General features: G+C 32.0%; 1 protein-coding gene across 1 annotated transcript; it reads left to right on the top strand.

Annotated features, from left to right (window-relative positions):
• The first annotated feature begins 3,817 nt into the window (after positions 1–3,817).
• LOC114270621 (glucan endo-1,3-beta-glucosidase 12-like) lies at positions 3,818–10,045 on the top strand. The gene is made up of 3 exons (XM_082879441.1): positions 3,818–4,153; positions 4,252–5,598; positions 9,735–10,045. Exons 1-3 carry the CDS (start codon positions 4,069–4,071, stop codon positions 9,767–9,769), a joined length of 1,467 nt encoding a protein of 488 aa, XP_082735567.1. The 5' UTR covers positions 3,818–4,068; the 3' UTR covers positions 9,770–10,045.
• Positions 10,046–11,380: the final 1,335 nt, after the last annotated feature.

The following is an 11,380-nucleotide window of genomic DNA, read 5'->3' on the forward strand; positions in this document are numbered from 1 at the left end:
TCAAAATTGGGCCTAAAACTAGACCCGAAGGCCTACAAGGACGGGCGCAAGGATGGAAGCTGCAAGGAGAGGATCCTCATTCAGACCGGAGGCTACAATGGCGAGTCCGGATCCTCTCAAGCTCTTTTCTCCGGTTATTCCTCCGAGCAACAGTTAAGATTTAGCCACGTCACCCAACTCAAAATCTGTGACTAAGATTAGCTTAAAAAAAAAAAATTCGTTTACATCCTACCACTCACTCACACTCAATCACTCACGTTTTCTCTCTCTCTCTCTCTGACATCCCACCACTCTCTCTCTCTCTTTAACATCCCCCTCTCTCTCTCTCTCATTTCTAATAAAAAATTTAAAAATTGTTTTAATCCTTTTATTTTATTTTCATAATATATATATAATTTTTAATATACAATTTTAACTTTATAAATTTAATATCAATAAAAATATACCTTTAAAATAAGACTAATATTAAATATATTTAATAAAAATTTAAAATAAATAAAAAGTATATATGGTTTGCACCAATACACAAATTAAATTTGTGTTTTATTTTCATGTGATTTTTTTTAGAATGAAGATTGTTTTTGATATTTTCATATGATTATAAACTTGTTTGGTTAATAAAATTAAATTAAAAATCATTATTTTTATATGATTTTTTTTAGAATGAAGATTATTTTTGATATTTTCATATGATTATAAACTTATTTGGTTAATAAAATTAAATTAAAAGTCATTATTTTCACAAGATAATCATATGAAAATAATGAATTTTAATTTAATTTTATTAACCAAATAAGTTAATAATTTTTTTAAAAGAAATAAAATATACATAAATTCAATCTATGTATAGGTACAAATCAAATAAAACACAAATTGAATCTGTGTATCCATGCAAACCAAATACACATTTTTTTTTATATTTATTTTAGATTTTTATTAAATATATTTAATATTAGTCTTATTTTAGAAGTATATTTTTAATGATATTAAATTTATAAAATTAAAATTTTGTGAAAATAAAACAAAAAGGATTAAACTAATTTTTTAATTGAAATGAGAGAGAGAGAGAGAGAACGTGAGTGATTGAGTGTGTGTGAGTGGTGAGAAGTTAATGGTTTTTTTTATTTATTTTAGCTAATATTAGCCACAGATTTTGAGTGGGGTGACGTGGCTAAATATTGACCGTTGACCAGAGGGATGGCTGGAGAGAAGAGTTGGAGAGGATCCGGACTCCACAATGGCTCCGTTCTGATTATTCAAACGGAACAATGTGTAGAGGTTGTTGATTATTTTATGAATAATATTATATGTATCAATTAATATATTTATTAATGATTTATACACTATATATTAAATAAAAAGAGTTTTTAACCTTAAGCCTTGTGAGAGTTTCAATTTCTCAATCTAAATTTCTTAATTTTTTGATTTAAAAAAAAATCTTAGCATTTATTAACTTCTCCCGACTCCCAAGTCTTACTCTCATAATAACACTTTAATGCATTACGGACAAGCATACAAAAATTTATTTGAAATCCAACACATAAGAATTCCTTGAAAAGTCCCAACACATATGATTATTATCCCTCATAATAACACTTTAATGCATTAAGAACAAGCATAAATTTTTTTTTTGAAGAGTCCAACACATATGATTATTATCAAAATATTAAACTTTAATATAATATAAAAAAGAAAAAAAAGAAGACATTTAAAAAAAATACTTAAAAATCACAATTTATATATATAGATAATTGTAAACACAATCCATGCATAGCACGAGTGATATGCTAGTAAAGTATAATTTAAAAAGTTTTTAATATTTATAAAATGAGTGAGGTCAATAATAATATCAATTATGTTTTTTTTTTTTTGGAATCTTTTAAATGCATCAAATCAAGATGAATCTAAAAAATAAAATATTTTGACTAAAAATATTTAAAAAATCACTAAAAACAAATGAAGATTTGAACAAAAATCTCTGTGTATTTTTTTTTATTTTTAATTTTTTTTTATATTTTAGTTAATTTTTTAAAATTTTTTTTAGATGCATCTAATATTTAATAAAGCATGAAAAAAATAGTACAAACAAATGAAAATTTAATTAAAAATAATTTTTGAAAATTGTAAACAAAGCCTATTAGTGATTTTTTTTTTAAAACACTATACCTAAAATTTTTACTTTTTAAACACATCTAATCCAAATACATTTAAAAAATATAATATTTGCGATTTTTTTTAAAAAAATTACAAAGACAAAATTACAAAAATTGTATATTTTGGTATTATTATATATTTTTATAATGTTTCATAATTATGTTATTTTTTAAGTATATCTAAGTTAGGTATATCTAAAAAGTTTAAAAAAAAAAAACATAAATATTAATTGTTTTTTACTAAAAACATAAAAATATGGAAAAAAAAATCAAATGTTTAAAAATTAATCAAAACCAAACTTTGTTTCACTTTAATTTTTATTAATTAAAATAGTATTTGTATTTTGTATTTATAGTTATTTTGGGTATGATTTATAAATTATATTTTCTATTTATTATGGAAAGACATAAGCTAGGCTCCGTTTGGGAAGAGCTATTTGGGATTTTTTTGGCTATTTTAATCACAAAAGACAAAATAAGTTATTTTAGTCACAAAAAATAAAATATCACATCCAATCCATAATCATTACATTATATTCTCACAAAAAAGTCAAAAAAGTCAAAAAATTCTTCTAAAACCAAGTTTTTTAGCTTAGACTAAAATAATCAAAAAAGTCAAAAAATCAAAAAGTCAAAAGGCCAACCCACTTCCGAAACGACACTTAACTAACTTATTTATGTGTTAATATTACCGTAATATTTTTGAGAAAATAACTGTACAGTGGTGATAGTAAAAAATAAATAAATAAAATCATAAAAAGTATATATGTTTGAATTATTAAAATGTATAAATTTTTTTTACTAATTTATAATTTTTTCAAGTATTCAACTATATAGTATTTTGGAAAGTTGGTAAAAAATTAATTTTTTTTGAATTTTTTAGTTTATTTGATTTTTTTTGAGAGTAACAAATATAAAAAATAATATGACCTAAAATGATAAAAAATTAAAAATTGACTTTTCTTTTTCGCTTCCTAAAAGGCCTATCATCATTTCTTCTATATTTTTAGGGAGAATAACTGGTATCAGTAAAAAAAATTACAAAATTCTGAAAATATTTCATTTTAATTATTAAAATGTATAAAATTTCTCATTTATTTGTAAATTTTGTTAGATTATTACACTTTATTGTTATTTTTCCTCTTTTTTTTTAATCTCCTCCAATGTAAATAGATAAATTGACCCTTTTTGAGAACAACAATGATTCATCCCCCTTTTCCCCCACCCCTTTGACCCCCTCTCTCTCTCATTGGTTACCTGTTCTTTTTCTTTTTCTTTTTTTTCCTGCTCCTCCAATCACCATCCGTCACGTGACAAAGGGGGTGAGGGGGTGACCCCCAAAAGGGGGTCCCAAGCATTATTCTTTTGAGAAATGAGTTATAATTCACTTCTTAGACTCACTTCTTTCCTCACAAAAAAAATTATTTATAAATAATTTTTAATAAAAAATTAATTAAAACTATTTTTTTAAAATAGTCCAAATTTGACATGATAAATGGCGTGAAAGAATAGTCAAGAATGCCAAATAAATTTTTCATATTATAAGCAAAAGTTTCGGATCCCAACAAAGTCTAAAGAAACGGTCATTTTTTTCTGGGTCCCACAAATAGTGGGGCCACGTGGAGCTCTGTAACACAAAACGCTGCCGTAAAACACTAACAGCCACACCACCACTCCTGGACCAGGATGATGGTCCTCCTGCACCGTCGAGCATCATCAACCCAGATTCTGACACGTAGGGCCCACACACCCACCATCACCTCGATCTCCTCATCCCCCTCTCTCCTCTCACTCACTCCATTAAAAAAAATAAAAAAAACCCCTCACTCTCCCCAACTCAGCTGGTTCACTGCTAAATAGTAGCAACCAAAACCACAAAACACTACTAGTACAACCCATCTCTCTCTACTTTTACATGCTCTGTTTCTTCCAGAACCAGAGTATGAACCCTCTCATTCTCTCCGTCTTCTTCTTGTTCCTTTCCATCATCTCACTTTCAGGTAAAAATGGCTTCACTTTTAATTTCTCTACATACACAATGTGTTTTATAAAGCATTAATTTATCTGGGTTTTTAACATTTTCATGCTACATTTGCAGATGGAGGTTCCATCGGAGTCAACTACGGCCGAGTAGCAAACAATCTACCATCTGCCGTAAAAGTAGTCCAACTCCTCAAAACTCACGGTATCGAACGGGTCAAGGTCTACGACACCGACCCTTCAGTCCTCAAAGCACTATCCGGATCCGGAATCAAAGTCACCGTCGACCTACCCAACGAACTCCTTATATCCGCTGCCAAACGCCCCTCCTTCGCCTCCTCATGGGTCCAGCGAAACGTCGCCGTTTACTACCCATCCACCCAAATCGAATCCATCGCGGTCGGTAACGAAGTATTCGTCGACCCGCATAACACGACCCAGTTCCTCGTACCCGCAATGAAGAACATCCACGACGCTCTCGTCAAGTACAAACTTGACTCCACCATCAAAGTCTCCTCACCCATAGCTCTCTCAGCCCTCCAAAACTCCTACCCGTCTTCAGCCGGATCTTTCCGACCCGAACTCATCGAACCCGTTTTCAAACCCATGCTCGAATTTCTCCGCCAAACCGGGTCATACCTCATGGTAAACGCTTACCCGTTTTTCGCATACGAATCAAACGCTGACGTCATCTCCCTAGACTACACTCTCTTTCGTGAAAACCCAGGTGTCGTGGACTCCGGGAATGGGCTTCGTTACTTCAGCTTGTTCGATGCTCAAATCGACGCCGTTTTTGCGGCAATGTCGGCGTTGAAGTACGATGATATCAAGCTTGTTGTGTCGGAGACAGGTTGGCCTTCGAAAGGTGACGAGAACGAGTTAGGAGCGAGCTTACAGAACGCCGCGGCGTATAACGGGAACCTGGTGCGCAGGGTGCTCACCGGCGGTGGGACCCCTTTGAGGCCCCACGCAGATCTGACCGTTTTTTTGTTCGCTCTCTTCAACGAGAACAGCAAAAACGGACCCACATCGGAGCGAAACTACGGGCTTTTTTACCCGAATGAAGAGAAGGTTTATAATGTTCCGTTTACGGTGGAGGGTTTGAAGGGTTACCGGGACGACCGGTCTCCGGTCGCCGGCGGTGGTCCCGGTGGTGGCCAGAGGTTGTCGAGGCCGGTGATCGGCGGCGGAGGTGGTGGAAATGTGGGGCCGAGTGCGGCGGGGCAGACATGGTGTGTGGCGAATGGGGAATTGGGAAAGGATAAGTTACAGCCGGCTCTAGATTATGCTTGTGGGGAGGGAGGGGCTGATTGCCATCCGATCCAGCCGGGGTCCACGTGTTTCGATCCTAATACGCTAGAGGCTCATGCATCGTTTGCTTTCAATAGTTATTACCAGAAGAAGGGCCGTGCGATTGGCACTTGTTACTTTGGTGGGACCGCTTACATCGTCACCCAAGCTCCAAGTTCGTATTCTATCCCTTTTCTCATTTTCTTTTCCTTTTATTTATTTATTTTTTGGGCTCTTAAAGAGTTAAATGCCACTATGTTAGAAAATTGTTACTGTGAACTGCCATCATGCGCCGAAATCAATAGGTTTAGAGTATAATTAAACCGAGGGCTCACCAAGGTTTGGGCATAAGTTAGCAAATTAGTGCGGTAAATTGCTATACCATAAGCTGGAATCAAATAGGTTCAGGGCTTAGTCGGAAGATTTTGATAAGAAAAATGATTTTGGAACCCTAATGGTGACACTCATCATCTGGTTTATGTTTGATTTTATTGTATTTTATTTTATTTATTTATTTATTTTTTTCTATCTTACCATTAGAACTTTATAGCTCTATTTGTAGAGTTCTTAATTGTTTTGGGGTGTTTTAAATAAGTGTATTTTTTATTTTTTAACTAAAAAATTGAGAAAAAAAAGATGGATGTTTGGGTTAATTTTTTTGTCTTTTTACAAAAAAATGTGGAAAAAAAATTATATAAATAAAGTGTATAGGGGAAGAAAGTTAAGTAAGTTGTACGGCTGTCCTGCTGGGTCATTGTGTCTTACATATTAAATTATTGTCTCTTTCGGGACAAAGTGTTTCTATAGTGATAGTCGGTCCGTGGGGGCCACCACATTTTAGTAATTTGAACCGTTCAATATGTACAATTCGTCGAGTATAATATGTCTGAAAAAAATCATGTTAATCGGATATCAATAGCTATATGATCAGATGAGACAATAATTTACTGCGTAGGACATGTTGTCTCAGCAGGACAGTGGTACAACTTGCTCAACTTTTTTCTCTTATACATTTTATTTATATAATTTTTTATTATATATTTTTTCGTAAAGAGATAAAAAGTTGTATAATATGACAAATAGGCCTCGTTTGGGAAGTGGTTATTTTAGAGGTTTTTTGACTTTTTTAGTAGGCTATTTTAGTTTTTGTATTTGGGAAGATGAGATAAATTTTTATTTGAGTTGTTGTATTAAAAAGTGTGTTGAAATGATATTTGAAGTTAAAATGACAAATTTGTTCTTAAAACTATGATTTTTTAAATTGATGTGAAGGGGCAAAAATGTAATTTTTCAAGTGATGTAGAAATTTTGACACTTTGACAGTGTAGGCACTACACTGTCACGACAATTGAGACTTTTTTTTTTTTAATAAAAAAGGGTTGCTATAGTAGACTTTTTGGCCTATTTTTATTTTGAGACTATAATAGTCCTAATCTATGCTTTCAAAACAGCGCCATAGTAAAATATTATCATTAAGAGCAATACTAGGTATCATGAAAAAACTTTTATGAAAATGATCATGAAAGATGTATGACGCTTTGATTACACTTAAAATAAAACATCACACACTAATCAAGATAATTCAAGAGTCATAATTCTTTCATGATCATTTTCATGAAAGTTTTTTCATGATCCTTAGCTTTTCTCTATCATTAACTCGATAAATAATGTAAAATATTATACAAAAAAAAATATAGAGATGCAAATTAAATTATTAATCATTTTACTAACTACTTATGTGTAGCAGGATTTGGTAAATTAATTGATGATTACTAACCACTTCTATGTGTAGCAGGATTACATATATATGAGTAAGTGGTAAATTAATTGATAATTTAATTTGTAATTTGTATCAGTAACAAAGCTGTATTTTCTCTAGAAAACACGGGCGGGCGCCCCACCTAGATAAGACGCGTGTTAGTAAATTACTGTGGTGAATTGCTAGCATGCGCGGGAATCAAATAAGATCAAATAGAATCAAGGGTGGAGGGCCAGGTCAGAATGGACCGCACGTGATGGACGGAGAGGGCTGGGAAAAATTATAGGGGGAATAAAAGTGAAGTGGTGGTTGTAGGGAGAAAAAATTATAAATCAATGGTAACAACATATGCAGACCCTCACTATCTTTCACTCCACTACTCACTATCTTTCACTCCACCACCTCACACATACCGAGGGATTTAGTGATTAGAGAAGAAAAAATGATTAGAGAAGAAAAAAAGGCACTGTTTGGAAAGCATAGGTGGGGGCTATTATAGCTTTAAAATAAAAATAAGTCAAAAAGTCTACTGTAGCAATAATTTTTATTAAAAAAAAAAATAGCCTCAGCTGCCGTGACAATGTAGGGTCAGTTTACACTGTCAAAGTGTCAAATTTTTACATCACTTGAGAAATTACATTTTTGTCCTTTCACATCCATTTAAAAAATTATAATCTGAGGGACAAATTTGTTATTTTAATTTCAAACATCATTTCAACACACTTTTCAATACAACAATTCAAATAAAAATCCATCTCATCTTCCTAAACACAAAAACTAAAATAATCTTCCCAAACACAAAAACTAAAATAACCTATTAAAATAGCCAAAAAGCTTCTAATATAGCCACTTTCCAAACGAGACCAAAATAGTTTTGGCAAATGATCCCCCACTATCTCCCACTCCACTATCCCACATATACGTAGGGGATAATTGTTTTTTTTTTTTTTCTTCAATCACTAACTCTTACGTGTGTGTGGAGTAGTGAGGGATATGATTGTTTAATAATTAAATTGTTATTATATTTTTTCATGATTTTATTAAATAATTTATTGTACCACTGTACAGTTATTTGTCCAAAATTAAAATTATATCATGGTCTAGGGGCACCACGTGGACTTGTTTCTGACCAATTGCAAATCACCTTGTTTCTTTCCTTTTATTTTTCGATCACTCAACACAAAATCGTAGATTTCACTCTTTTCACCAATCACAATTCATCTAAGGCATAAGTGAGTTGTGATTGGTAAAAATGGTGGGATTTATGATTTTGTGTTAGGTGATTGGAAAATAACAGCAGGAGGCCTGGTATTTGGTGATGATATGGTGATGGTGGGGGACATAGACATGTGGCGTTCCTAGAACACTAAATAATTTTTTGGACTTAGTGGGCTTTATTATTTTTTTTAGGAGTACCTCTGAATTTTAACAATAATATTATAAATTCATAAATTTTACTAAGAAACATCAATTTATGGGTCAAATTCGTTCATGGGTACACTACACACTGTAGCAATCTAATTTCTACCTTACAATCCATCACTTGAAAATTTTCGGATGCTTTGTCTGGTACCATGGCATTGTTGAAATTTTAATGGCAAGGGCACACCTCTAATATTACTGCTGATATTTCCAAGGATATTCATTGTTCTTTGGCATTTTAACATTCAAGGTCAAATATTTAGGCTTGGATAATGAAAACATTCTTGGTAACACCACTCTTACTTTTAATGTTTTGGGGACGTGGGGATTAAAGTAATTACAAACATGAAGTGCATTGTGGGTCTCGGAAAAAGTTGTTATTATTATTATTATTATTATTATTATTTATTATGTGATATTATTTATCTAATATTATTTGAGTTAAATTTGTAGTTACCTAGTTTAAGATAACTGTATACTAGTAATTAAAATTACGTCAAGACATAATCAAATACAACAATTTAATTTAATAATTTATTGATCACAATACCATTACAAATGAATTCATAATTTTCGTTGATATTTTTCATGGTTGTCTTTGATTAAAAAGTATTAAGTACTCATATTACTGAGAAGCTGTTTGCGGCATTAGTAATATAGTAAGATAGTACTTTTTTATCTATGGAATACACATCATGAATAAAATTATGAATTATTTTTTGTAATTGATTTTGAGGGGTTGTGCGATCAATAAATTTAGAATCAAATTTAATTATGATTTGCTGCTTGTATTTGATTATTATTTCTAAGTGATTTTAATTTTGTGATCATTGAAATAAACCAATAAAATAAAGAATTTGTTTTCATGGTTATTGGTCCTCCTGGACTAGTCTTTGCCTCAATTAATGATGTAATGATTTTTTAATTTTACATATAATAAAATCCAATCCAATTTGTGTACTTGTTTTATATAGGCCTCTATTTTTCTATTTTCTAATTTTCATTGTATTGTAATTATTTTCTTTATTTTTCTCACTGATTTGTATTTTTTTTTTTGGTTGTTGTGTGTTTGTTTACCTGACGATTAGACTTGTCTTGTACCTAAAAGCAACTTGCTTTGTCTTTTGCAGAGTATGGAAACTGTGAGTTCCCTACTGGATACTGAAGAGAGAGAGAAAAGAAAGGTTGGGTGGTTGAAATGTGATAGAAGAAGCTCTTATTTATTGTAGTAATTTTAGCTAGTAGTAGTAGTAGGTGTTTTGTTTTAGCATCCAAGTTTTTGTGGTTCACTGTGTATTTATTTTTGATGAGTAGTTGGAGTAGTTGAAAAAGAAATTACTCCTACCATCTTTTGTCTATAAATATGAAGTTGCAGATTCATGAAGTTTGTTTGTTACTTGTACCTATAAATATTTTCATCTTAATAATTTTTTCTCTCCAATATTTTTTCTGGCCGAATCATCATTAGTAGATCTAAAGACTATAAAAATTATAGAATTCATCTGTTTGTTTGGGATGATTTAAATAAGTGTATTTTTTGTCTTTTTATAAAAAGTTCTACAGAAAAGTAGAGAAATTATGTGATGAAAAAAAGATAAAAAAATAAAAAATGTGTACTTATTTTGGGTTGCTAAACTTAACCTTAAATAGCGTTTAGATCAATTGTTACATGATGACTGATTAAAAAAAGTGTCGCAAAATCCAGATCCTGTCGCAAGACCCATGTTTTCAACCCCTTAACGTTTCGGTTCTAGATTTGGATGACTGGTGACGTAGGTGAATTGATGATCAACTTAAGAAAAATACACACAATATTTAATTTTGTGGTTTAAATTAATATCAGATCTGGTAGGTATTTATTTTTGTTAAAAAGTCATAAAAAATAAAAAATTTATATTTTTTATGTTACAACTGTATAAACAGTATTTTCACGTGAACTGTGTCAGATTCAATGTAAAAAGACCATTGATGTGTCTTATTTTGTGTTTACCCCTCTCCTTTTATCCCTCCTTTTATCTCAACCATGATGGACTGCAATCAAAATACCTTTGCAACTAGATCACATAAAGGAAAAAATAAAAAAAATAATAATTACATGTATTTGAAAACTAATAAAATTACTTACAACATTGCCCACTTTAATTATCACAATTGATACTTTTAGAAAAATGTACTATCAAATGATAATTTTTTATAATTTTTTTTGAAGTGCAATTATTATGTTATAAAAAAAGATGAATTATTTACTACAAAATATTATTTTGAAACTAATTGATATATATATGTTTTTAAGTCAGTCTATTTTTGTTCGAAATTTAAAAAAAAAGAAAGAGAAAACCAACTATTACCATGAAAATGACCACTTGCAGGTTGGCAGCAGGCTGCCACGTCACAAGCATGTCACGGGTTGAACATGCCAAGGGTAAAATTGTCAAGTTAGCAACTTTTATATTTTTCAGTCATGCTATGTAGCTCGAAAGCTGCATAGCTCGAATCCCCCTAATCGAAAACGTTGCCGTTTTTCTATTTATTTTTTTTTTTTTCAGAAGCAGAAATCAGGAGGAAGAAGGAGAGGAGAGGAGAGGAGAGGAGAGGAGGAGGAGGAGGACTGGGGGGGCCTAATAACAGGGGAGGAGGAGGCGGGGCCGGAGGCGGAAACGGCGGCCGGAGCTGGAGCTGGAGTTGTTGCTGCGACAAGCTGGCGGCGAGGCGATGACGGCGGGCCGGAGTTGCGACGACGGCAGGGAGTTGCGACGACCACCAGCTGCTCCCCTTT

The sequence above is a fragment of the Camellia sinensis genome, chromosome 7 (genome assembly GCF_055761805.1).
Source record: "Camellia sinensis isolate YWXY chromosome 7, ASM5576180v1, whole genome shotgun sequence".
In the NCBI taxonomy this organism is placed as follows: Eukaryota; Viridiplantae; Streptophyta; class Magnoliopsida; order Ericales; family Theaceae; genus Camellia; species Camellia sinensis.

What these genes read in the sequence shown, in the direction of transcription:
- LOC114270621 (XM_082879441.1), top strand. Translation starts at nt 4,069, where the DNA reads ATGCTCTGTTTCTTCCAGAACCAGAGTATGAACCCTCTCATTCTCTCC. An exon ending in TTCCATCATCTCACTTTCAG is followed by an intron (nt 4,154 to 4,251) that starts GTAAAAATGGCT and finishes CTACATTTGCAG; the next exon opens with ATGGAGGTTCCATCGGAGTC. An exon ending in CATCGTCACCCAAGCTCCAA is followed by an intron (nt 5,599 to 9,734) that starts GTTCGTATTCTA and finishes TGTCTTTTGCAG; the next exon opens with AGTATGGAAACTGTGAGTTC.